This window comes from Toxotes jaculatrix, chromosome 9, assembly GCF_017976425.1.
Source record: "Toxotes jaculatrix isolate fToxJac2 chromosome 9, fToxJac2.pri, whole genome shotgun sequence".
Lineage (NCBI taxonomy): Eukaryota > Metazoa > Chordata > Actinopteri > Toxotidae > Toxotes > Toxotes jaculatrix.
In genome coordinates, this window is record NC_054402.1 from 6,776,149 (window position 1) to 6,799,499 (window position 23,351).

The window sequence follows — 23,351 nt, forward strand, 5'->3', positions numbered from 1 at the left end:
TAGGATAATGTATGTGTGGAAACTGAGTTTCCCTCTGGGTCTGGTTGTGCATCCAACAAAAGCTGATCAGGTTAATACTTAAATAACAAACAGAATGGGGTTTATTTCTGGAGTGCTCATTAGGAGACTATTCTCGTGTTTTCTATTGTTTGCACTGAACAGTTTTTATGCTTGGGCCATTTTCCTTTCAGGCGACTCAACACCTTGAACAAATGCGCCTCTATGAAACTTGACGTGAACCTTCCGAAGAAGAAAGTAAGTGTCAACACTAGATTATGATCTTTATCATCAAAATGAGGCTTCTGCATTTTATTTTAACTTTAAGGTTTGGATTGTTGAATGAAAAACACTGCGACAGGCCTGACATTGTATTTATTTTAGAAAAACATACTCCCTAAACTTTAAAAAGATATATATTTTTTAAAAAATATTTTGCTCAGCCAAAAGTTTAGGCTTAAGTGGGTCTCATACTTTTTCTCTTTTTGACATGTAACACTTTGTATGTACCTCTTGGGGTTTTTTTGTGCTTAATTCCTTAACTTGATTATCACAGTTATCATTTGAAATTTGTAGAAAATAGAAGACAAATATTAATGTCATCGTAAGAAATGGTGTTTTCTTACCAATATTGCCTTAAGTCATTCCTGCACCATCTCAAATATAATGCGGCCTCATCTGTTTAACCTAGATTATATGATATTTGAGATTGTACCATTGTTGTTTTCATTCCTATTGAGTATTATTATTCACTATCTGTCCCCACATTGGAATGTGGCCTGCCGGCTGACATTAATGACTTTTTCCTGTCTTGGTCTATTTATGGAAAAGTATTGAAGTCAAAGGAATCATCTGTCTGGTGTTATATCACTGTTGGCTCATTGTATAATGTTATTAATTCTGAGCAGACACATCCTTCAGCTATTTCCTGAATTTCATATTTAACTGTTCTTTGTGGCATAGATGATGTGTGACACTGTACATGCTGTACATTACCTCACACGCCAGTTGATGTTGTAAATAATTTTCCTCTCCTGACACAAAGAAGAAAAATGTGATTTTATTTGGGGGAGGGTAGTTTGAAAAATATGCAAAAGCTGTTATTTTTATTTCAGTCTCAATTATTGTATTTCCATAATGTGCATGGTAATAAGTACTGTGTGTGAATGCATGATCTTTTTTAATCTAATTGTGTTTATGATTGTTTAATTGAGTAATTAAGAAAGGTTTTTAAATGACGTAAACGGAAACATTCATTACTTAAAACAAGGAACAAAATCTATCCTTCCCCAGAGTGAAGACTCTGATGAAGAAGACCTGTTTGCTATCAGTGACAAATGGACCTTTGAGTGGAGCAGCCGGCGTTGGTCCAGGTTACAGGACATTGACTGTCTGTTGGGAAACCACAGAGAGGGTCAGCCCTTCAGGGACGGCGTGCCTCTGAGAACCACCACCAGCAGTGAGAGTGTTCTGACAGACCTCAGTGAGCCCGAGGTGTCTTCTTTGCACAGTGAGAGCAGCGGGGGCAGTGGTCATAGGGGCCTCAGCACAGAAGACTCCGACTGCTCCAACCGCACGTGCTCGGATTCTGCAGCAATGCCAGACTCTACTTCTCTCACAATGCCTCACATCCCCAAAGAAATTGCTCACTATGGCTCACTACCTGATAAGCATGACAAGACAAGCCGCATCCGTGCCAAAGATTTCCTCAAGCGCATGGAGACACTGCGATCCCGAGGAACTCTGGGAAGGGGTCGTAAGACGCTAGTCATCAGCTCTCCAGTGCTACAGCAGGAGGCCCAGGCACTGAAGACGCTGCATTGTGTTGAGATCACAAATGGAGATGGTGGGGCTCCAGAACCCTTGTCCAACAAAGCTCTTCCGTCCCAGTGTAGTAGTGAGGGTAGCAGCCACTCTAGTGGTAGCGCTGTCAGCACACCCAGCTTGAAAGAACGTAAGCCTCATCGGGCTGACCACAAGCGCAGTGGCATGTATTTGGAGGACATAGACATCTTCTCAGGCACCCAGGTTAATAAAGTCGCAGAACAAAACCGCAAAAATGAATTCTGCTCCTATGAAGACCTAGTGGTCCACATTCCTAAAGACCACAAGCCTGGAACCTTCCCTAAAGCACTGTCCATAGAAAGCTTGTCCCCAACCAATGGGGCCTCTATTAACTGGCACACCGGCAGCATGCATCTGGACTCGCCACTAATTTCATGCAGAAAGGAGTCCAGGCCCGTCACCCAGTGCTGCTCCAGAGGTAGCCGCATCAGTGTGTATGATAATGTTCCCGGCTCACATCTGTACGCTAGCACTGGAGACCTGATAGACCTGGAGAAAGAGGACCTGTTTCCTCATCTGGATGATATCTTGTTGCATGTCAGTGGTCTACAGCAGATAGTGGACCACTGGTCTAAGAATGTGTTGCCTGGAGGAGAAGGTCTTTTGCAGGTAGATGGCAAGAGGGAAGATGCGGTTGGGCTTCAGTCCTCTAGTCAAATCACACTGGACTTTGAGGGAAATTCAGTCACCGAAAGCCAGACCACACCTAGTGATGGGGACAGAGACAGAGTATCACTTGCTGAGACAGAATCTACAAGGCTCAGGGAAAGGAGAGACTCAGGAGTGGGTGCTTCACTAACACGACCTAATCGGTAAGACTTGTGAAACTGTACTGAAAGTACTGAAACATTTGAAATCATACAAGTTTATTCTTCTGTGAACAAAAAGAGAAATATTTTTCTTTTTCTTTACTGACTTATGTTATATGACATTAGGTTACGATGGCCCAGCTTTCAGATATCAAATCGCCTAAGTCACTCAGTGGCATCCCTGCAGATTACCAACCAATCAGCAGGCCAGCTGAGCTTGTTGCAGAAGTTTTCTCTGCTGCGTCTTACTGCAATCATGGAGAAGTACTCGATGTCCAACAAACATGGCTGGACTTGGTAAGTCTCATTTAAACTTCCAAAGGTGTGACTCATGAATAATAGCATCTTTTATATAAGTGGAAGTGTATTTTGCTAAACTTTTTTGAACTGATGACCTGTAAATTGTTATATTGGTAAAGCTAACTTGTGTGTTTGTCCAATATGGTATGGTTAAGCCTTCATGGATTAGTGTAACCAGATTACCTTTAGGCTTACAAACTGTCAATACTATTTCATGTTAAGTAAATATCTATATACTATATAGTAAATGTCTATATATATATATTATCTATATTATATATATTATCTATATATACTATATATTTTGCCATGTATTACTACAGCATACACTCTGGTTTAGCCAGTAGAGGAAGTTAAAGATGTTGTGTTGATGTCTCTCCTAGGTCTGTGCCAAAGTTTATGAAGAGAATGAAAGTACCAGACTATAAGGATAAGAATGTGTTTGGAGTGCCTCTCATAGTGCATGTGCAGCGTTCTGGACAGCCCCTGCCTCTGGGCCTGCAGCAGGCCCTGCGGTACCTGAGAAGCCAGTGTCTTGACCAGGTCAGTAACAGTACACACAGTCCACACGCTGTCAGCTTACATGTGACCCACATTTTCACATGTGATGTAACAAATGGTTGGGGTTATCTAATGTCTATAACATGGTGTAAGGTTTCACTGCACAATGACTGACAGAGCTTGTAGACAGATACAATAGTGGTATATTAACAATACAGTCAGCGGAACTGCTGTACAATGTGATTACATGTTACTGTCAGCTGTTGTGCTGACATGAAAACTGTGTTTTGCCTCCAGGTGGGTCTCTTCCGTAAATCAGGGGTGAAGTCTAGAATTCAAGCTCTGAGGCAGATGAATGAGAGCTCTCCAGACAACGTGAACTATGAGGATCAGTCTGCCTATGATGTGGCCGACATGGTGAAGCAGTTCTTCAGGGATTTACCTGAGCCTCTGCTCACCAGCAAGCTGGGGGAGACCTTCCTCCATATCTACCAATGTAAGGACATAAATCTCTCTTTGCTTTTCCTTTTTTTCATTCTTAGGTTTTAACCAGGGATCAGTTTTAACCATAATCCTAGCAAATAATTTCATGGTTTAATTTCTTTCCCAGTATGCCCCTGGCTGACTAATTTTTCCCTGCTACACCACTACACTGGATCTTAGGGTTCCCCCACCTGCCGAATCCCAATTTAACTCCTGTTCATGTGTGCAGATGTGCCAAAGGACCAAAGGTTGCAAGCTGTCCAAGCAGCCATCATGCTGATGTCAGATGAAAACCGAGAGGTGCTGCAGACCCTGCTCTGTTTCCTCAGCGATGTCACTTCTTCTGTGGAGGAGAACCAGATGACACCCATGAACATTGCTGTGTGTCTGGCCCCCTCCCTTTTCCATCTCAACATACTCAAGAAAGACAATCTCTCACCAAGGTACATTTTTTCTCATGTCCTCTAGTGTTGCAATTAGCTTGGTGTCTGTGATTTTGGACCAGTGACATTACCTGCCATTCTGTGCCTAAAAAAACATTAATGAACAATCTTTTAACTCCTACATGATTATCTTCACCTATGACTCCATTAAGACGGACATAAAATGGTTTACAGAGTTTGCTCAGCCCTCTGTGGTGCAGGAGATTATGGTCTATCTGGGGCAGTTTTAAAAGGACATGACTCTCTCTTTAAAGCTCAGTGTTTTATGAGATCATGCTGTGTACAAACAAAGCAAAGCTCCCTAATTTACCATGTTGAAATTGTTGTTAAAGGGATCAAAGAAGTTTCCTGCAGAGCGGAGGAAGGGTTTATATACTGTTTTTCGTGGGGATGTTGACCGGGGGACTCTGCTGGCCTAATAAGTTTTCTTTCTCCATAATTCCCAGGGCCATGCAGAAGAAGTATGCCACTGGCAGGCCAGACCCGAAGGATCTGAATGAAAATTTAGCTGCAACACAGGGCCTCGCTCATATGATCATAGAGTGCAACCGTCTCTTCGAGGTAAAAGAACCTGTAGTTGTGATGATGCAAGTATTTCATGGCTGAATGCAATGACCCCAGGCCTCACTCGGTTTGTTCTTGTTGTCAGTCTTACCTCATGCTTTTATACACCCATTAGATCCCTCATGAGATGGTTACTCAGTCGCGTAATTCATACGTCGAGGCTGACTTACATGCACCAACAATTGATGAGCTGTGCAAGCAGCTGGAAGATGATGATGGAACATACCAAACACATATGGAAGGGAGACTTCAGAACCTGCTCAAAGAGGCCCGGGAAAAGTCCAAATACTGGGTGTCATGCAGCAGCTCAGATAACACAGAGCTCTACTATAAGAAGGTTTGTATTCTTCCTTTGATTGTGGAGTTATACCATTGTCACATATCAACTCCAAATCATGAGGGTTACAACAGCAAATCAGTAATGCAGAAAATAAAGTGCAATGCTTGATATTAGCTATGCTCTGTTGTCTATCAAGCATGGATATTGCTTGAAGATCCATAAGTTAACATGATGTTTTGTGTCTTTGTGTCTCATCCAGGTGGGAGATGGGAACCCTCTGAGACGCTGGAGAGTTTCTGTGGAGGTGGAAGCACCACCGTCTGTAGTGCTGAACCGGGTGCTGCGAGAGCGCCACATGTGGGATGTGGACCTGCTACAGTGGAAAGTGTCTGAGACACTGGACAAGCAGACAGAGGTGTTTCAGTATGTCCTCAATCGTATGCCTCCTCATCCCAGCAGGGACTTTGTAGTTCTCAGGTGAGTGGTGATAAGAATAAAACACCAAACAAAATATCTTCTTTTGATTGGAAGTAGCTATAATTTATTTTTGTTTAGGGCACAAACTCAATCTCCTTCTGTTTATTCAAGGTCATGGAGGACAGACTTGCCCAAAGGTGCCTGCTCCCTGGTTTCTGTGTCAATAGAGCATGAGGATTGTCCTCCTGTTGGAGGGGTACGAGCTATTGTCCTAGAGTCCAACTACCTGCTAGAGCCCTGTGGCTCTGGAAAGTCCAGACTAACTCATATCTGCAGAGTGGACTTAAAGTAAGTCCTAAGTGAATCTTGTTACAAGGTGTTCTCATAAACTCTTTTAGCAAGTCTTAAAAAGTTTTTGACATTTCTGACATATTTATTTAAAGCTTGATGTACTTGCATGTATCCTATAGTATATTGAATTTTCTTTTTTGATTTCAGAGGAAGGATGCCAGATTGGTATAACAAAGCCTTCGGTCACCTTTGTGCCGCAGAAGCTGCCAGGATCCGTAACTCCTTTCAGCCACTAATCACAGATGGCCCAGAGACCAAAATCTGAAACTCTTTGCCAGAGTTGTGTCTGCTCAGCCTTGAGATCAAGATTGAGCCTTTGAGTCATTGCTTACAGGCAGGCTTAAAGTATGGACAGGACCCCAGAACTAAAGCACAGCTTATTCAGTTTTGTTTTTTTTTTTTTGTACAAATGCTCTAAAAATAATTTTGAGCTCCTCTGTACTTGCACAATGACAAAAGAGGACATCTTATAGGTGCTGAGCATAATTACTTATTGGGAAATTAATCATCCTGCCGATATTGTTAGCATTAGAATTTTATTTACCTTGATGTTGCTAAACCAATATATTGTAATAATTATTATCTTTGATAATGTTATTATATTACTGTTGCTATAATCTACAATGTCTAGGACATTCAAGCTCTTAAAGGCTTCTGGGAAGCATGTTATTCATTTTAGATTTAAAGCTATAATTATTGTTATGTACACTCAAGTGTCTGTATATATATGTGTGAATATACTGTACATGCAAACAAGATGTATATATTGTAGATATGTGAGGGGATAAATAGTACATATGTTAATTTCCTATATATTGATTCTTTCACTGTGCCAACCTTCCTGTAATACACACGGTACAAAGTTGTAAGCTGGTTTTACTTTGCTTCAGTATTGCCATTTTTTAATGGGTGTAATTTTATTCAACTTTGACCTCCTGTGGTTGTGAAAAGAATGACTTAAGGTTTGACTTGATCATACCTGCTCTAAGGTACTGGATAGTGCAGTGTCAAGTACAAGAGACATCATTTTTTAATAAAAATGTCAAAATGATCAAATTTCAGTATGCACTGATTCTTAATCTTGCTGCTACACCAAGAAACACGACCTTTAAATTATTCAGTAATGGACATCTGTTGACCTGTGAAGGAGTCTCAATACCTGTTGGCACAGTTGATATCAAATAGTGTCAGAAATGTTTACATTCAGCAATTGAGTATGTTCATTCATAGACACAGTCAAAGAATTTAGCTTAAAACACAATTCTCTGTGATCTGGGATGACAGGGACCTCTACAGGCCATATGGAGGAAACACATGACTGCAGGCAGTCCACATGGGTGAACAGAATTTAATGGGCACCTTTCTGTCCCATATCTCATTTGTGTTACAAACACACACAGCGGTGATTCAAAATTAAAAGCAAATGAAGACTGCAAATATTTTTTCTAGCATTGTTGTGCAAATTGTATGCAAAAGGAAAACCTTGGGCTGAAAACATAAACCCGACTATCATTTTTGTCCACTAGATGGCTCTTTCTGATCAGCAGGATGTGCATGTTTACTGTGGCCACATTTATTTTCCCCGATGACAGTGTGAAATTAAATTCCCATTTTCATTTTTTAGTTCTTTTCAACAGGCAGTAAGATAAGAAAATAGATATCCACTGCTAAGACATCTAACGGAAAAATATTCAAATAAATTTTCGGTGATGGCCTGAAAAATTATCACCATCTGGGATCTATTAAAAACCTGACTGAGAAAAGGTTAGTGGTAGCTCAGATATGATGAAAGTGTTTAAAAGGATCATTCACCAAAACTATAACAGAATGCAGTAAGATGCTGCTGTGGCTTTGCCAAAACAATCAAATGAAAGGCAGCTATCCTTCGGCTGTAAGTTGCTGAGTCTGGATCTATTCCTCTGATTCAGTTCCCTATATATGCTCTTATTGTGTGAAAGGCCAAGTCAAGCCCCCTTCACTGACCTCTATTCAACCATAGCTGGCTCTATGTTTCTCATTGGAATGAGGACTAGCAAGCTTAACAGACAGGACAGGGGGGATTGAGTTCCTGGTTGTTATTTCACACTGAAAGAACATTATTAAAAGCACTGTCATGCTGGAATAACAGAATAATAACATGCAAAGGACTAACTCCCTTGTGGACACAATAACCATAAAGCATTTGTGACTAATTTAATGCAGACTGTGAATTAAGCTGCCATTTCATTTCTTTCAACAATTGATTAATAATTGATTAATGAAATGATATTTCATGTACTCACAGGTGAGCGGGCTAAACCATCTGATTACCTATGGAATTATTCTGCAATGCATTACAACACAAATTAAAACAAATTAAGTTTTTAAACTGCATGGCATACATGATAGCTGTATAAAGCCTGACATTACTTTTCCCTCTTTTGAAGCCATGCTGACACAGATCAGCATAATGAGGTCATGAAATGCAAGCTCAGCTTCTGGCTGTCAGTCAGGACGATAGACAGGATTGTTGCCAAGCTGTCAGTGTCAGTCTCTTTTATATAACCACTAGAACTTGGTGGCTTTTTAAAAAAAAAAAACAATGTTAACAATGTAACTTGACCCTGTTTTATTGTACTTATAAAGACTTGTAAAGGTTTATTACAATAAATAAATAAACCAGGATTTTCACTAATGCTGGTATGATTTCTGCCTGTATTAACCAGTTCAATGTGCCAGAGTAGAATACCATCTCACCATGAACACTGGGAGAAACCCTTACTTAGATGACCAAGGGAATTAATCATAGTGCAGCAGGATTTGTTGTATTGCATAGATGACTGTCCAGTGTACCTCACAGACTGATCAATGAGCTGTACACATTCACTGTAATGAATCCAGCACATATTTATGTGAAGAGAGGAATAAATTATAAGATAATCATAATACTAGAAGTCTGGTGGTTGCTTGCGTGCATGCATAATTTTGAGGTTCGTGCAATTGTCAATCCAATTACTATTAGCTGAGATTAATCTAATAGCAATTAACACCCCCCCCCCCCCCCCCCCCCCCCACACACACACACACACACACACATATATATATACAAAAAATACACGTACAACTCTCAGTCAAATGACCATATGATAAAATAATTGTCACTGGTGATCCCGCTGCTGCAAGAAAGTGTTATTTCTGATTGGACTGCAAGTGTAAAGTAATAATATTAATAATGCATTTTATTCAGGCGTGGGCCTACCAGCTCACAAACGGGAAACTGAAAGGAGCCCTCATTACGTAATTACGTAAACCTGTGCTCTTCCCACCCTGACAAGCTACGGTTAACTATGAATATTTCTTTTTTTTTTTTTATTCTGTCTGTTTTTGTATTTTTTTTTTAATTATTTAAAATTTTATATAAAACAAAAAAAAAACAAAACAAAACAAAAACAAAACAATATTGCTTAGTCTAAAACTTTGACCTCGGTGAGGAAACATTTAGCCAGGTAACTTCCGGTTGCCATCTTTGCGCTTGAGTTGTTTGTTTTGCGTGTTTGTCTCGGTGTCAGCCAGGTGTGCATTCGACGGGATGTTTTATTTTAGTTGAACTTTTATTGGTAAAAATCTAACCGACTTGTTTCAACTGACTAAACAAGATGCAAACTTTATAAATCAGGCGTGGATGGCACCATTGTTTCTGTATAAGTGACCATGTCATAAACTCAAGGAAGCAGGCCGCGCTCCGCTGCTCTCCATCGCCAGGTGGACAGGACGGGGAAGCGAATTGCCTCCAGATCTCCAGCTTCATCATCGCGGCCAGCGCAGGCGTGGTGAGTAGAACCGCAGGCAGGGGGCGGCAACATGGCGGTGACAGCAGCACCGACACGGAGACGCGCATCCAGGAGAGCAGCACACACGCATACACACAGCTTTGTGCACACAGCGCAGGTCAGTCCGCACAGTTAACCGACTGGCACCGACAACACACCGGACTGACTCACCGGAACTCTCGAGAGTGGATGTTACTAACAGAGAGTGATTGTTTTGTTTGTTTTTGTTTTTTTCGGGGCTTCGCGAGTGTTTTTGTCTTTCATTTCTTCTTGATGCTTCAGAGCAGTGATTAAATATATTGCAAGGAGAAAGCGTAAAACCAGCTTCTGAAACCTCCCGGTTTCGGTGGAAATGACAAACGAGAGACCGGTGACAATGCCGGGCTCGGTGTCGCTCTCGGACCGACAACCTCCTCCAGGTCACGGGCAACACGCGGCTGCAGTCTCCGCTGTCTCCGGTGAGACAATGATGATGTCCGCCTCAGGTTCAATGGTCCTCCCGGGTGGGATTATCAATCCATCGGTTCCAATCCGGAATATCAAGATGAAATTTGCTGTTCTCATCGGACTGATCCAGGTTGGAGAGGTTAACAACCGGGACATTGTTGAAACGGTGCTGAATCTGGTAAGTAAACGTTTTTTTTTCCTTCAGTCACTCAGTCAGTGGACGATCAATCCGGGATGATTTTCAGGGCTAATAATAACTAAACATAATGTTGACAGATTACGAAACAATGTTCTTTTAACCTCGGGACTGTGATAATGATTATTAAATTATTTGCAGCAGTAATACTTGTAAGTGCCCCGCGAAGGAAATGTGAGAGTAAACAGCAGTAAACATTCAGAAGTCACACATGCACGCACATGAGGTGGGTTGAGGAATGAGAGGACACTAATACAAAGCCAGTTCTCAAGTTTTGAAGTTCAACAGCTTTGTAAATCAAGCAGACTGATGTAGATGATGTCAGTGAAGGTGCATACCTGCTGAGATTAAAGTGCAGTGTGAGGAATTGATACACAGTTGGTACACAGTTGACTTCACATGGCATTTATGTTGCTGTAGAGAGATGGAGGTTTGGGGGGGAGTCATGATATGCTAGGGACTACAGATGTTGGTAAGATGTTTTTTGGGAGCCCAGAATTGCTAACATCTCTAAGTACAGGGTTCATGAAGTGGTCAGTGTTTGATGAGCATTTGGCCATTGGAGTTTCTATGTAGTGAAGCATCTACAAGTGTGAGCACTTGTGTGAGTGTAATGAGGTGAATGAAAAGTAATGATTGTCAGCACAAGGTGGTGACGACCATGGTTAGCAAATGAAACCAGTTTCCTCCACTGTTACAGTTTCACATATGAAGAGACTGTAGAGCCACCTCATACCTTTGCTTTGACCGGTTGCTAGAGAACGTCAGTATAGCCTGTTTGCAGTAGTTGGCCTCTCCTTGTTAGCACACTAGAGATTAATTACGACCTGTTCTGGCACAACAGAAATCCACTTTGTGGAGCAGGACAAATTGTAGCCCTTGGCATGTTCAGACATGAGAGTAGTACTGCAATAGCTGAAGTCTCTGACACAGTGCCCCCTCACACTTTGCAGTGCTATTTTCACAGGAAATGTGCTCAAGGTATAACATGTTGTAGTCTACCTTGATTCTTTTCATCATTCTTCGTTCTCTTGTCCAGACAAGAGATTAAACATTTTTAACCAGATACTGGTTTTGTTTGTCATTTCTTCATTTTGCTTTACTATGATGACCTACTGAATGTAGAGCATTGTGTGTTACTTTTGCTCCTCAATGCATGTTTTTTTTTTTCAAAGTTATCAGTGCCTTCTGCATACAGTACAGTGCACTTTAGCCAAACATTTCTCAGTCATTTACTAGTCTCAAACTTTTGAATGACAGATTTAATTAAGAGAGGTTTTAGTGCTTTGCTCTGGTTAGCTATTTAGGGTATCAGGCAAATTTAATTCTGCTTGGCTTGTTTGCAAACAGAAATACAGCCGGCATCCAAATTATGTGCATTCAGATGAACTGCATATAGTACAGAAATTTTGGGACCAGATGACACAGCAATTGTTATTATATCTGCCTCTTCATCTAAATTACATCACAAAATGTGCATGAATAATACCAGCCAGAGAGGATGGCAGAGAAAGCTGTCATGAACACAACCCTCCTGTCTGTAAGATGTTACGACTGCAGGAATTTTCATGCTTATAAGTTCAGGTTTTTTACGAGTAGAATGGATGTGAAGATCCTGAAGGATCCATAACTGTATCTCATGGGGTCCAATTTGTGGAGTAATGAAATAATAATGTTTTTCTCCATCTCCACAGAGCATCCTGGAAAAATTATGGTTGGACGATCCTGGTCTGAACATCTTTCATGAAAAGTGTCTAATTCTGTGTTTTTTTTATTTAGCTGCAGTTCATGTGGAACTGCCAAGATGGGATAAAATGGATATGATATTCCTCTCCTTTACCAGAATGAGAGCACTCTCACCCTTCTGAGAAACTTACCATAGATTTTAGAAATCAGGCTTATTATACCTACACACTTCACTCTGTGCCAGTGTTTTGGTCTCATCAGATGTACATTTACTTATTTATTCACTGCATTATTCATGTTTAGGGTCACAGGGATCTGGAGCCTTTCCAAACATATTACGAGCAGAACTGAAACACTGTGGACAGTTTGTCTGTTTGTCTCAGGGTTGACATTTTACCAGTTTACATATCATATATAACTATATATGACAAAATTCCAATAACATAATGTAAAAAGAAATCATTACAATAGTATGTTATTAGCAGAATAATGTGAAATTACTGTGTGGTAATTGCTCCTTTTTGTCTTGAAACGACCCACAAAACAGTCAGCAACAACAGACTTACTTGCATAGAATTAGGACAATCTATTTTGTACTACTTTCCCTATTGGATCTAGGTGGATTAATGTATGAAGAACTATGGGGACCAACTAGTTTTTAAGTATTTTCAGTCAGAAGCATCAGAATTTATTTTTGGCTGCATATAAGGCTAAGACTGCTCTTAAGAACTGACCACAAATTAAGTTGCAAACAATGTGGCTTAGTCAGATGTGCAGTTACTGTAGTCAACCCCCTTTTGTGGTCTGTCAGCTGACTCACTGCTCTCTCCAAGATGAGAAAATAGAAAGTTGATATTTTTACTTTTCTAATTGTCACCTGGTATGAATCATTCAGAGAGATCTGAAGAGCCACATTACTCAACAGCGTGCATCTTCATGATTAAAGTAAGTATGATCTGATAGATTTGGGACAGAGGTGTGAAAGCAAGTTGGCGTGACCTGTGAATTTAGGGAAAAGCTTTCGCAACATTTTCACCTTGATCTTGGCATTTTGGAGTAATAGACTTTTCATGTACTGTCAACAACTGGTTGATATTAACACAAAAGCAAGAAATACACTCTCGGTACCCTGGCATGTCAGGTCAGAGTTATCACAAAGCCAGGGGCGAGTGCTGGATACTTACAAGATTTTTGGTGGATTATCACTTTAATGATGTGCTTCACCTTTCTGGCCAGTGCTTTGTAAAAGGGAAATGTAATCCTTTACCAGGGCTTTACCAAAAACATTTCCAGAAACATTCTACTAACAGATGTAGAGTAGATTTCTGTTCCTACTACAGTTTTCCCTTTCCATTTTAATAACATGACTTTGTATTGCTAGCTTCAATAGAAAGCATACCAGCATGCCAAGATACTTTGAATGAGAAACTGACAGACTGAGTATTTTATGCTTATTCCTTCTTTAAATACCACCTAATAATCACCTATAGTTGCCAAATCAGTTATTTTCATTAGCTTAATTGTATTACACATGCTTTCACAATTATCCTTATGACAGGTGTGATGATACACACTGGAATATGATTTATAATCACTGATCCTTTCTGTTTCTGATTAAGATGCTTTTGAGAGAAATTTCACTGAGACAGAACCAAAATAAAGAAAGGAAAAGCTCTGAGCTGAAGCAGTTTTTTTAAAAAAATGAGACCTGTTGTTGTATTGAAAGCCAAATTAGTCAGGATGCTGGCCTTTTGTATATGGGTGACGTGACAGGAGAGTTGGCACACCTGAACCATGTGAGCACTCTCTAGACGTAGTGTCAGCAGAATGCACTGGAGCTTAACTGATTATCTGCTCTAAACAGGACTTTGCCACTCACTTTGTCAATATCTAGGAATCAACCCTTTCTCCTAGAAATTATGATTATACATTGCTGAATTGTTTGTTGTGGCGTCAAACATTATCACTCCGTGGATTTTGTTCAGATACAACGTGAGTTTCTTTGAGTGAACGAAGTGCTACACTGGAGTAACAAGGAGGTGGTTATGGTGGAAGATGAGTGTACAAGGCACGGCACGGCACGGCACGGGACACCAGAGATCGGGTTTTGCATCCCGAGTCTGGTCTGTGGTTGGGTTTAGGCAACAAATGCCTAAATTTAGGAAAAGGTTGTGGTTCCAGTTCCAGTATACCTTTTGCCAGACATGTTACATTTCCTCATTATGTTGTGTGTTGTAAATTAGTTGTACATAAATGTAATTTCTTGGACCAAGCTTTCTTGGAATATTTATGAGGTGGTTTCTCTGTGAATGTTGGTTAAGTTTTCCAGAAATGTTCACACTTTATTTATTATCTTAATACTTACAGTTTTGGTGTAAGCTAGTAAGTTTTGCAAGATGTCTCTAAATCTCTCATTTAAAGTGTTCCGTCATAAAATATCACTGCTTGGAAAGCATTTACCTAAACCGTAAATATGGGAACATCAGTGTTGGCCAGTAAATATATCAGACAGCCACAGAGCCAGTTGGAGGGTCTTTGAAGATGAAGAAAGGGTCTAGGTATTGCAGGGGAACCTTCAGATCAAGATTCTAGTAGGTGCTACAGAATGTGTGTAAGCTGTCATTTATCTCACAGGCAGTTGGCTTGATCAATTTGGAGAGACTCAATTTTAACATTCTTTGTATTCTGTTCTACAATTGTGTATATGCATTTAGTTGTATTGAATGCTCTAAATTGCTTATAGTTGTGAGAGTGAGAGACTTTCTGTGAGTTATCTAGAGTTAGACTGACAATCTGTCCTCTGCCAGCTCAATTCTAGGTTAAGCTCCAGTCCCCTGTAAGTAAAAACAAGTCTGATGATAATTAAAGAATGTCCTGTATATTCCATTTAAGTGATTGATAGAATAGCTTGGGTAAGCATCAGTCTGGCACGTTACCAAACACGGTTTCACTGTAAACATTAACAGGTTAATTAAATAAGAATTGAACATCATTGCCCCACATGACCCTAATTTTTTTTTTTGGCCTGAGTAATTGAATGTGCTAAATACTAAGATGCAACAGTTTTGTGCCACCATCCCTCATCAAAACTAATTAAAGAGGAATGTCATTAATCTTTCATATGCAGGCCACTTGAAATGAAAGCTGTAATTAAGATAATGTATAAGACAGGTTGTGGAGTCCTGCTTTCAAGGTTGATGTAATTCCACAGGAATTAAATGGAGTAACAAATGGGGGCTTGAGTTCTGCCATTTTACCTTGAGACATCATCCAACTTGTGTCTTTGAATTTGGTCTTTTACATGTATTAGATATGCAGTAAGGTCTGTTGTGTACATGCAGAAAGCGATAATCACTAATCCAGTGATCACTAGTCCAGAGTATTCCTTATTTCATTTTTATTCAATTTCTAAACAGAGACATGTAGAGTCAAATGAAATGCACACCCCTGGTGTAAGTAAGGGTGTTTTTAGGGTAAAATCACTGTCTCTGTACAGTGTAGAAGTAAAGATGATTACAGAAAGAGATGATAACAATTTAAAAGATATATAAAACAAAAATATAATAATTTTGTAATGCTTATACATTTTGTAATGCTTATATGTGGAAAGCTGTAAATAAGGAACAAAAACCAGAATAAGGAATCTACACAGTTCAGTTATAAGAGAGGGAAAATATGTAGGCTTTCAGTATGGATTTAGAACTCTAAAGGCGTTTGGCTTTCTTGGGTGAGGTGAGGTCTTCCACAGAACTGGAGTACATAAGAAAATGTTCTGAGAAAATAGATTGTTTCATAATCTTTGGAATAATGCGTAGCTGGCATCTGTGTTCTGAGTGTACATGGGTTAATGTAAGGTCTGAGGAGTTCTGAGAAATGGGGAGGTGTTAATCCACAGAGAGTTTTGTAGGTAATGAGTAGCAGTTTGTAGTCTGACAGGAAGCCAGTGGAGTGAGGACAGAGCTGGTGTTATATGCTCAAATTTTTTTGTTGTAGTCAGAATTCAGCTGCATTTTTTTTACCCTCGATCAGAGTTTTCTTTTAATTTTGTATCTGGTACAGATACAAAACAGATACAGAATCCGATCCCATCCATATTTACATTTTTAAAATATTGATTAATTGATCTGCTAGAAAGATGATGTCTCACTCTGTTGGATTTCTTGGAACTGAAAAAACACTTGTGGTTGAGCAATGATGTTACTGAGTGGAGGTTCTTCCCTCACAAACCTTTGACAAGTTGCCTGCTGACAGCAGGTAACAGAGAGAACACAAACCAACAGCATCCAAGTTTAATTAAATCCTGTCAAAACATAGCAGAATACAGCACTGAACAGATCACATTTTGATCGGCATTGTTTTAATCAATACCGATCCATTAAAATGTGTGCAGATTGGGCCTGATACTCATCCTTAGGATCGGCTCTGGACATCTCTACTACAGAGTAGCAGTAGTCCAGTCTAGATTAAATGAATGCATAAATGAATGAGTATGAGAATTTGTGCATTTGACAGTGTTAGAAATGGGCAAACTTGGGCAATGTGACAGAGGTGCTTTAATGATGTTGATGTTTGTTTCTCAAATGTGAGTCAAAGGTGACAGACTTGTCACTGTTGAATTTGGAATAATACTCAGACTGAGGGTGGCATTTGGACAAATATGATTATGATAAACAATAAAAGGCGTTTTCTGCTTGGATTGTTGCATACATCTGGAAAACAGATCTGGCAACAGTATGTTTTTGCAGAGGAAAAGATATCCCTTCCTCTACTGACAGCTGCTTCAGTAGAGCAGAATACTGTACAGCAGAAAGCGTGTTGAGACTAAGGGGATTTTGCCCATCTGGGTAAACTGCTCTCTTCATGTTGATATTGCCACAACAGTTAGTTTTGTTCTCTGCCTAGACATACTGACTGTCATGCTGCTTGCTTTCCCCTCAAAAGAATCTGCCAACAGCTTCAAAAAGTTGCTCTAAGTTACCCACTAATTTGCACCAGTCTTCTGCGAGGCATTAAATTCACTCTATCCTGTGATTACAATAGCCTTGATTAAAATTATAGATCTGCTATCCCACCTGTCAGAAGCAGAAAATAAATGAATATGGCATTAAACTTCATCAACATACTGTATTGACTTTGTTCCTCTTGGTTACAAAACGTGACTAGATTTGACTTCAGCTGTTTTTTTTAATGACATCTGCAGTGTTTCTGCAGCTGGGAAACTGTATTCATGATGTGTTGTGAATCTAACAAGTTATCTCTGGAAGTTGCTTGGGAGGTTTTCTAGCTGAAGTGGAAGTACACCATTCAGGATCAAGGGTAGTCAGTATATTAAGAAAGTAAATTACAATACATTATCACAAAATAGAAATAAATCACCTTTCTGACTTCGGGCCATACTTCATCATGTTTGTGCACTGGTTCAGTTCCTTCCTAGAAAAACATTATCAACAAACCCAGTTTTCAAAGATTTGACATGGAGCTGGTGTCATTCTTGGTAAGAGGTAAAAAACAGCACTTTTCCCCTAAAATCAAACGACCCCTTTCATATTCTCACGAATAAAAATGGTTTCAACAGATAAGCTCCATCTGAACTTTCAAAGCCCATCAGATATGGCCTCTTAGATCATCCTGCCTAACACTGCTTGTCATCCCAAGGACTAAAGTAAAAACCAAAGCTGTTAGGGTCACAATTTTACAGAACATCCTTCTGAAGGTAGTTTATTTTATTATTAGGATTTATTTATTAAAATAAAGCAGCCATCTTTCATATTCCATCTGTTTAAAGTGTGTGGACATAAATGTGGAAGGAGTAGAAGAGTTTGTGAACTCTCCTTATGTCAAACACACACACACGTATAACATATAATATATAATATATAATATGTAATATATAATATGTAATATATAATATATATATGTATTTGTTTAGGTGATGGCTTGAAGAAAGGCTCCTGTTCTGTGAAGATTGCTCGTCTTGCTCTTCTGAAGCCTTCTAAAATTCATGTTGTCCCACACTGAAAGATCATGCCAGTCGGCAGTTTTAACAGCAGCATTTTGTCATTGTAAAAAATTGAAAACAAAAACAAAAAACAACAGTGTTTATTGGATATTGTAGAACATGTAATTGAATTGGGAATTAATTGAAGATAGAACCAAAGCTGCCCTAAATTAATGAACTTTTTTAATGAAAATCAGTAAACCTCTATGCTCATCAACTACTTCTACTGAATTAAAAAAAGAGTCTGCTCACTTTGCTGTCAAGGGACAATCAGTATATTTGAAAATGCATAATGGATAAGAGACAAGGATTGGGCCTTGTGTGCAGCCTAAGCTGCTTTCAGTTATGGTTACTCTTCACTACAAGTATCCCTTTGCTGCTGTTGAGTCAGTTGCACACTTTTATCAATCTTGGATCAATATCACCCCTGGTCACTGGTGCAGTTTTTCAAATGCCTTTTTTTTTGTACCACAGGTTTTTTTTTGACAGTGTCACTCTTGAAACCTTACCTAATGGGTCAATGCCTTTTTTGCAGAGCAAGACAGGCAAGACCCCATTAGGTAAGGCAAGAAGAGTGGGTCTGTTTTTACTGCAGACCCACTGCATGCAAGCATGGCTGTGTGTATGGCATTACCATGAGACAATCTATATAACTGACTTATACTTTATTTTCCTCTAGGGCCTGTTCCAAAGGTTCTGCTGGGAAAAAAAAAAACAAACAAACTGCCTGTTTGCAGGGACATGAAGAATGCTACTAACATTGAAATCTGGTTTTGGATTTGTTAGACATCATATCAAGCAATTCTAGGAGAGTTGTTGATATGAAATTTATTCCGGCCCCTAGTCCAGAGATGCTCTTCTGTAGCTGTGTGCACGCAGACCTCTCTGTAGAGAAAGTCAATAAAACATAATTTACCTATATGGATCAATTAAGCATTACACTGATGCTGTTAATGTACCTGAAATGGTACCCAGTGTGCTATATACTCTATATAGTAAGAGAATTAACTTGTCAGCATTCATCAGGAATAGCAGTGTTCACCTTCATGAATTCTTTACTAAGCCTTTCATCGTTTCCAGTTTGAACTGCATGCATTGTAGGGGGTTACAGTATGCTAAAATTGTGCTTCCTCAGTAAAGTTTATTCTCTACTAAGCCATCCAGTTTCTGCCAACAGCAGTTTCCTCTGATCTACTCCATGATAATCTTCTTAGGATTTGAGGGAAATTGAAATTCTGATTCTGTGCAAATGTGTTTGTTTAAAAGTAATTTACCTGAACAGTTGATTGATTTGGGGAGCATGCTGATATGCATTTTCTTGTCCTCAACCAAGGACAAAATGAGGGACCGCTTTCTTTTTTTTTTTTTTTTAATACATTTTCTGTGTCTGGAAATGTATTTTTTATTTATTATTATTATTTTTTTTTTCTCAAGTACTGTTGCATTCTTAAGTTTCACAGGGTGCCTCCATCTTCTTTTCTTGATCCCCTTTATTTTTTGTTTTAGGTTTTTTACGTCACTGTTTGTGTTTGTTTGATTGTTTTTAAATCATACACAGTGATAGAGAAACAGCAATATTTGAGGTGGAGGAGTTTACCCTCACACTCACTTCTCATGCAGGTTGCTGTGCTAATACCTACTTGGGAAATTAAAACAGGCCTACATTAAATTGTATTCTCTGTTCATTGTTCACTGCTAATAATACTGCCAAAATAAGAATTTTGACTTTCTCTGGAAGTTGGCTTTCTCTAGATAACAAGATCAGCAAATCGGAAATGCTGTCGGGTGTAGACCTTTGTGGTACCATTAATAACCAACAGCCAGTGCCTTAAGGAAATGCTTAAGAGATAGGTCAAACGACGACTATGCAAAAGCCGTGGATCTATTTTCTCTCTGTTCTGCCTTTGGCCTCACTCTTCACTTGCTATGTTCATCCCTCTTACTTGCTCATGCAGTTTTACCCTGGAGAGATGCTGATGGTATATTATTTGGCTGCTGCCTACATTTGTGTCATGCTGCATTCCGGGATGCATCTTCCAGCTCAGGGGGGTAATTTTTACCACAGGCACAACCGACTCTTTAGCAGTAGTTCACCGTGTCTTTCAGGACTTTTTATGATGCAAATGTGTGGCTGTTCTGTGATGTGGAAAAGGGTTCAAAATTCTGTTGAGAGAGGTGACAATGAAATGGACTGAGATAGTAGAAACCTTGATAAAATATTTCCCAAGTACCCTTACACTCCAAACAGCGTGGTCACACCTACTGGAATTAGCTGAAGGTTATTTGTGTTCATGACCTTACTAGACCATTGCATTTATGTTACATATATGCAATGGTCTAGTACATATATGTACATATATAAAAAAATAAGTAATTACATCTCCTTTCATCCACTGGATGCGGATAACCATTCAAAATATTTTTCAAATGTATTTTGGTAGACATTACACCTTACGTGTCAAAGACACTGACAGCCCAACAGAATCTTAACGCTCTAGGCTGTAGTAGGCTACATGCAACACATTGTTAACATGACACATTGTTAGCAGTGGTCAGTTACTGAGTCATTGCTTCCAAGGCCTGTTTACAGCCTTGATGATCCAACAGACAAGTGTGTTGGATCATCAGCAGGAGCAGCAACAGTGTGAATACTCAGGCTTACTCCCAGGTGAAGCTGCTACTGGCAGTAAACCAAATCCCAGCCTGGGTGTTAATGTGTTGTCTCCCCCCATTGGGACAAGGCCCTGCGCACACATGCTCATTTCTATGGAGATGAGCTGCATCCCTCATCAGGCAAACATGCAAAGTCATATTGCTTGCTGCAGCAGGGTGACAGCTGGTTACTGTAGCAAAGTGTTAACATCACAGTGCAGATGCAGCAAAAGCAAAGACTGCTTGATAACTAGAGAGTGAAGGTGCAAAGAAAATCTGTAGCCCTGTTCCTGACAATCATTATGTGGTATAGTTGTGCTTTGAAATGAAAATCTTTATCTAATTTGTATCTTACCTGAATAAATGAATGAATGCATCAATACATATGAGTCATTTACAGATGAAAGCCAAACACTGTAATATGCTATAATTTTAGAAATATGCTTGGCTTACATTCGATGTGGTTTAGCTTGTTTGACACTCAACAAATGAATCCAGAGGCAGTCAGCAGTGTAATTGGATGTCAGGATATGATTGATCTGATGTTTGAATTGTCTCTGTGTCAATATATTATTTGTACATCCTTATGTCATGGAACATAACAAATGGATTTGGGTGGATAAGAGACCAACTGTATTTGCTTTTAATAACAGCTGCTATGCCACATTGGCTCAGGGCGACCATACCTTTTGCACCTCTTTTTATCTTAACATTGGAAAAAGTGATTTATTCAAATTTATTCAAATACTTTTCGAAAGATAAATCATGACATTTTCTCAGATTCCTTACTCTTTTGTAACCAGGTGGTTGGTTCTTCTGCTCTGCTTGCCTGTCTGTAAAAGTCACAGCACGCCACTGAAGCTTAGGGTATGAACATAGCTAGTAATACCTGGCCAGCTATTTGACCCATTTTGGATGGATCCATAATTCTGTTACCTATTGTTTTATTTTGTTGAGGCTGTGAATGAAAGAATAAACCTGTCTGCATTGTGTGCCATAGCATATTATTTTGAATGCAGCGCACCAACAAATACAGGTACTTCAATAAATGTTCACTGTCCTACAACAGTAGCTTCCCCATGGAAAGGTGGTCTTTGTATAAGCAATTTCTCTTTCCATCTCTGCCAGTGACAGAACACACACAACAGAGAATAACCCACTTTATTGGTGAAACATAAGACATCTGAGGTCCGTATTACAGGAAGTGACAGATTTATAATTCTCTGTTGCACATGAGCCACTAGGCAGTTAATGATGTGTGCTGTGAATACAGATTTCTACATTCCCTTTGGTCTAGAAGTGCTGCAGCTCTGTAGCCTGCAGTATGTTGCCATTAGATGACTGAGGCCAGGATGCTGTGTTCATCCTGCGTTCCTGTTTTTTTTTTTTCTGTCAAGGTTTTGCTTTTGATAAAGGTTAGTGTAATCAGTCTCCCAGATGTTTGTATTTATTGCTTCAGTACAGCTGGGATGTTTCCATTTCCTTCTGATATTAAAGCATGAAGGACTCCGTGAGCTAGATCACACACTGATTTAATGTAGCTGAAGTAAGGGGGGAATAATGGAAAGCTTAGGGGTTTGGATTACAATTAATACTAAGAGATCAGTGTAATGAACGAAGACACCATCCATTTTACATGGCTCATTATCCTCCCTGCTACATTCTAACACATTCTATCTTTTTATAATTAGTCACTTGGACATACTTAGTCTGCTGCTTGATTTTCCATCTGGTTCAATGCGCTTCAACTTTTAACAGTTAAAATCTCAACTTTGTGTCAAACTATTTCAAAGCTTTGTTGATTCAATGTTGCGGTCGTTTTGGAGGCTGCAGTTTGTGTATTGCATTATATGGACAGGCTTTTCCATTATGTTGTCCCCATTATATCAGTGAGGGTAGGCTAAATAACCATAGCACCTCTCTGTAAAATTCAATACATCACAAACTACATTCTCTAGAATTGTCACATAGTTGAATTAACACCTCAACTTCTTTAAAAAATGAGCATTATAACCCCAGGACTGTTGTATTAGACTTTATTTATCTCAGCTAGGTGTACCTAATAAACTGCCACCTGAATATAGATTCATGAAACTATGACAGGGACACCAACTTATGTTCTTCCCTTCAGTGTTTGTCCTCTAGTGTCTAGGATAGTGGACTTAATAATTTGATTTGAATAGGGAATCTGTGTACTATGACCACTCCTTGTAGATATTGTGTTTATGCTGCCCACATTGGAAAAAAAACACCATTTCATTAGAAAAAACAACTCATTATCAGTAATGAGCAGTTTAGATTCAGATTTCAGATTTATTTTTGACATTTGTAAACTTAGTCTACAATTGCTTCTTAACACAACAGAACAACAGGGGATAGATTTAACTGCCCATACTGCACTGCATATCTCTTTTGTAGCTTTGAGGAAGCAATTCAGTCTCTGTATGTTGTACGCATGGGCATATTGAAGCCCAATTTCAAGCCAAGGCTAGATGCTGAATGTGTGTCTCGGCTAATGCTATTAGTTGTGAGAGTTGGACTGCTTTCAAAGGAACATCTGCCTGGAGAGCCTC

The 23,351-nt window shown here is 39.4% G+C and overlaps 2 protein-coding genes across 11 annotated transcripts in view; both read left to right on the plus strand.

The window, feature by feature from the left end:
- Positions 1 to 8,553, plus strand: part of stard13b (StAR-related lipid transfer (START) domain containing 13b) — a 59,558-nt gene extending 51,005 nt beyond the window's left edge. For 3 of the 6 annotated variants that reach the window (XM_041046650.1, XM_041046652.1, XM_041046651.1), the window contains exons 4-14: positions 192 to 255; positions 1,291 to 2,654; positions 2,778 to 2,948; positions 3,335 to 3,494; positions 3,750 to 3,948; positions 4,165 to 4,378; positions 4,825 to 4,939; positions 5,058 to 5,279; positions 5,482 to 5,699; positions 5,811 to 5,987; positions 6,138 to 8,541. In XM_041046650.1, the coding sequence (XP_040902584.1) occupies positions 192 to 255; positions 1,291 to 2,654; positions 2,778 to 2,948; positions 3,335 to 3,494; positions 3,750 to 3,948; positions 4,165 to 4,378; positions 4,825 to 4,939; positions 5,058 to 5,279; positions 5,482 to 5,699; positions 5,811 to 5,987; positions 6,138 to 6,255 (3,022 nt within the window). In that variant the 3' untranslated portion in view covers positions 6,256 to 8,541. Of the gene's footprint in view, positions 1 to 191; positions 256 to 1,290; positions 2,655 to 2,777; positions 2,949 to 3,334; positions 3,495 to 3,749; positions 3,949 to 4,164; positions 4,379 to 4,824; positions 4,940 to 5,057; positions 5,280 to 5,481; positions 5,700 to 5,810; positions 5,988 to 6,137 lie in introns of all 6 variants that reach the window. The other 3 variants (XM_041046647.1, XM_041046648.1, XM_041046649.1) reach the window with 2 other exon arrangements.
- A 1,598-nt stretch (positions 8,554 to 10,151) lies between these two features.
- Positions 10,152 to 23,351, plus strand: part of nbeab (neurobeachin b) — a 181,204-nt gene continuing 168,004 nt past the window's right edge. For 4 of the 5 annotated variants that reach the window (XM_041046640.1, XM_041046639.1, XM_041046641.1 and 1 more), the window contains exon 1: positions 10,152 to 10,424. In XM_041046640.1, coding sequence (XP_040902574.1) covers positions 10,152 to 10,424 — 273 coding nt within the window. The remainder of the gene's footprint in view (positions 10,425 to 23,351) is intronic. The other variant, XM_041046642.1, reaches the window with a different exon arrangement.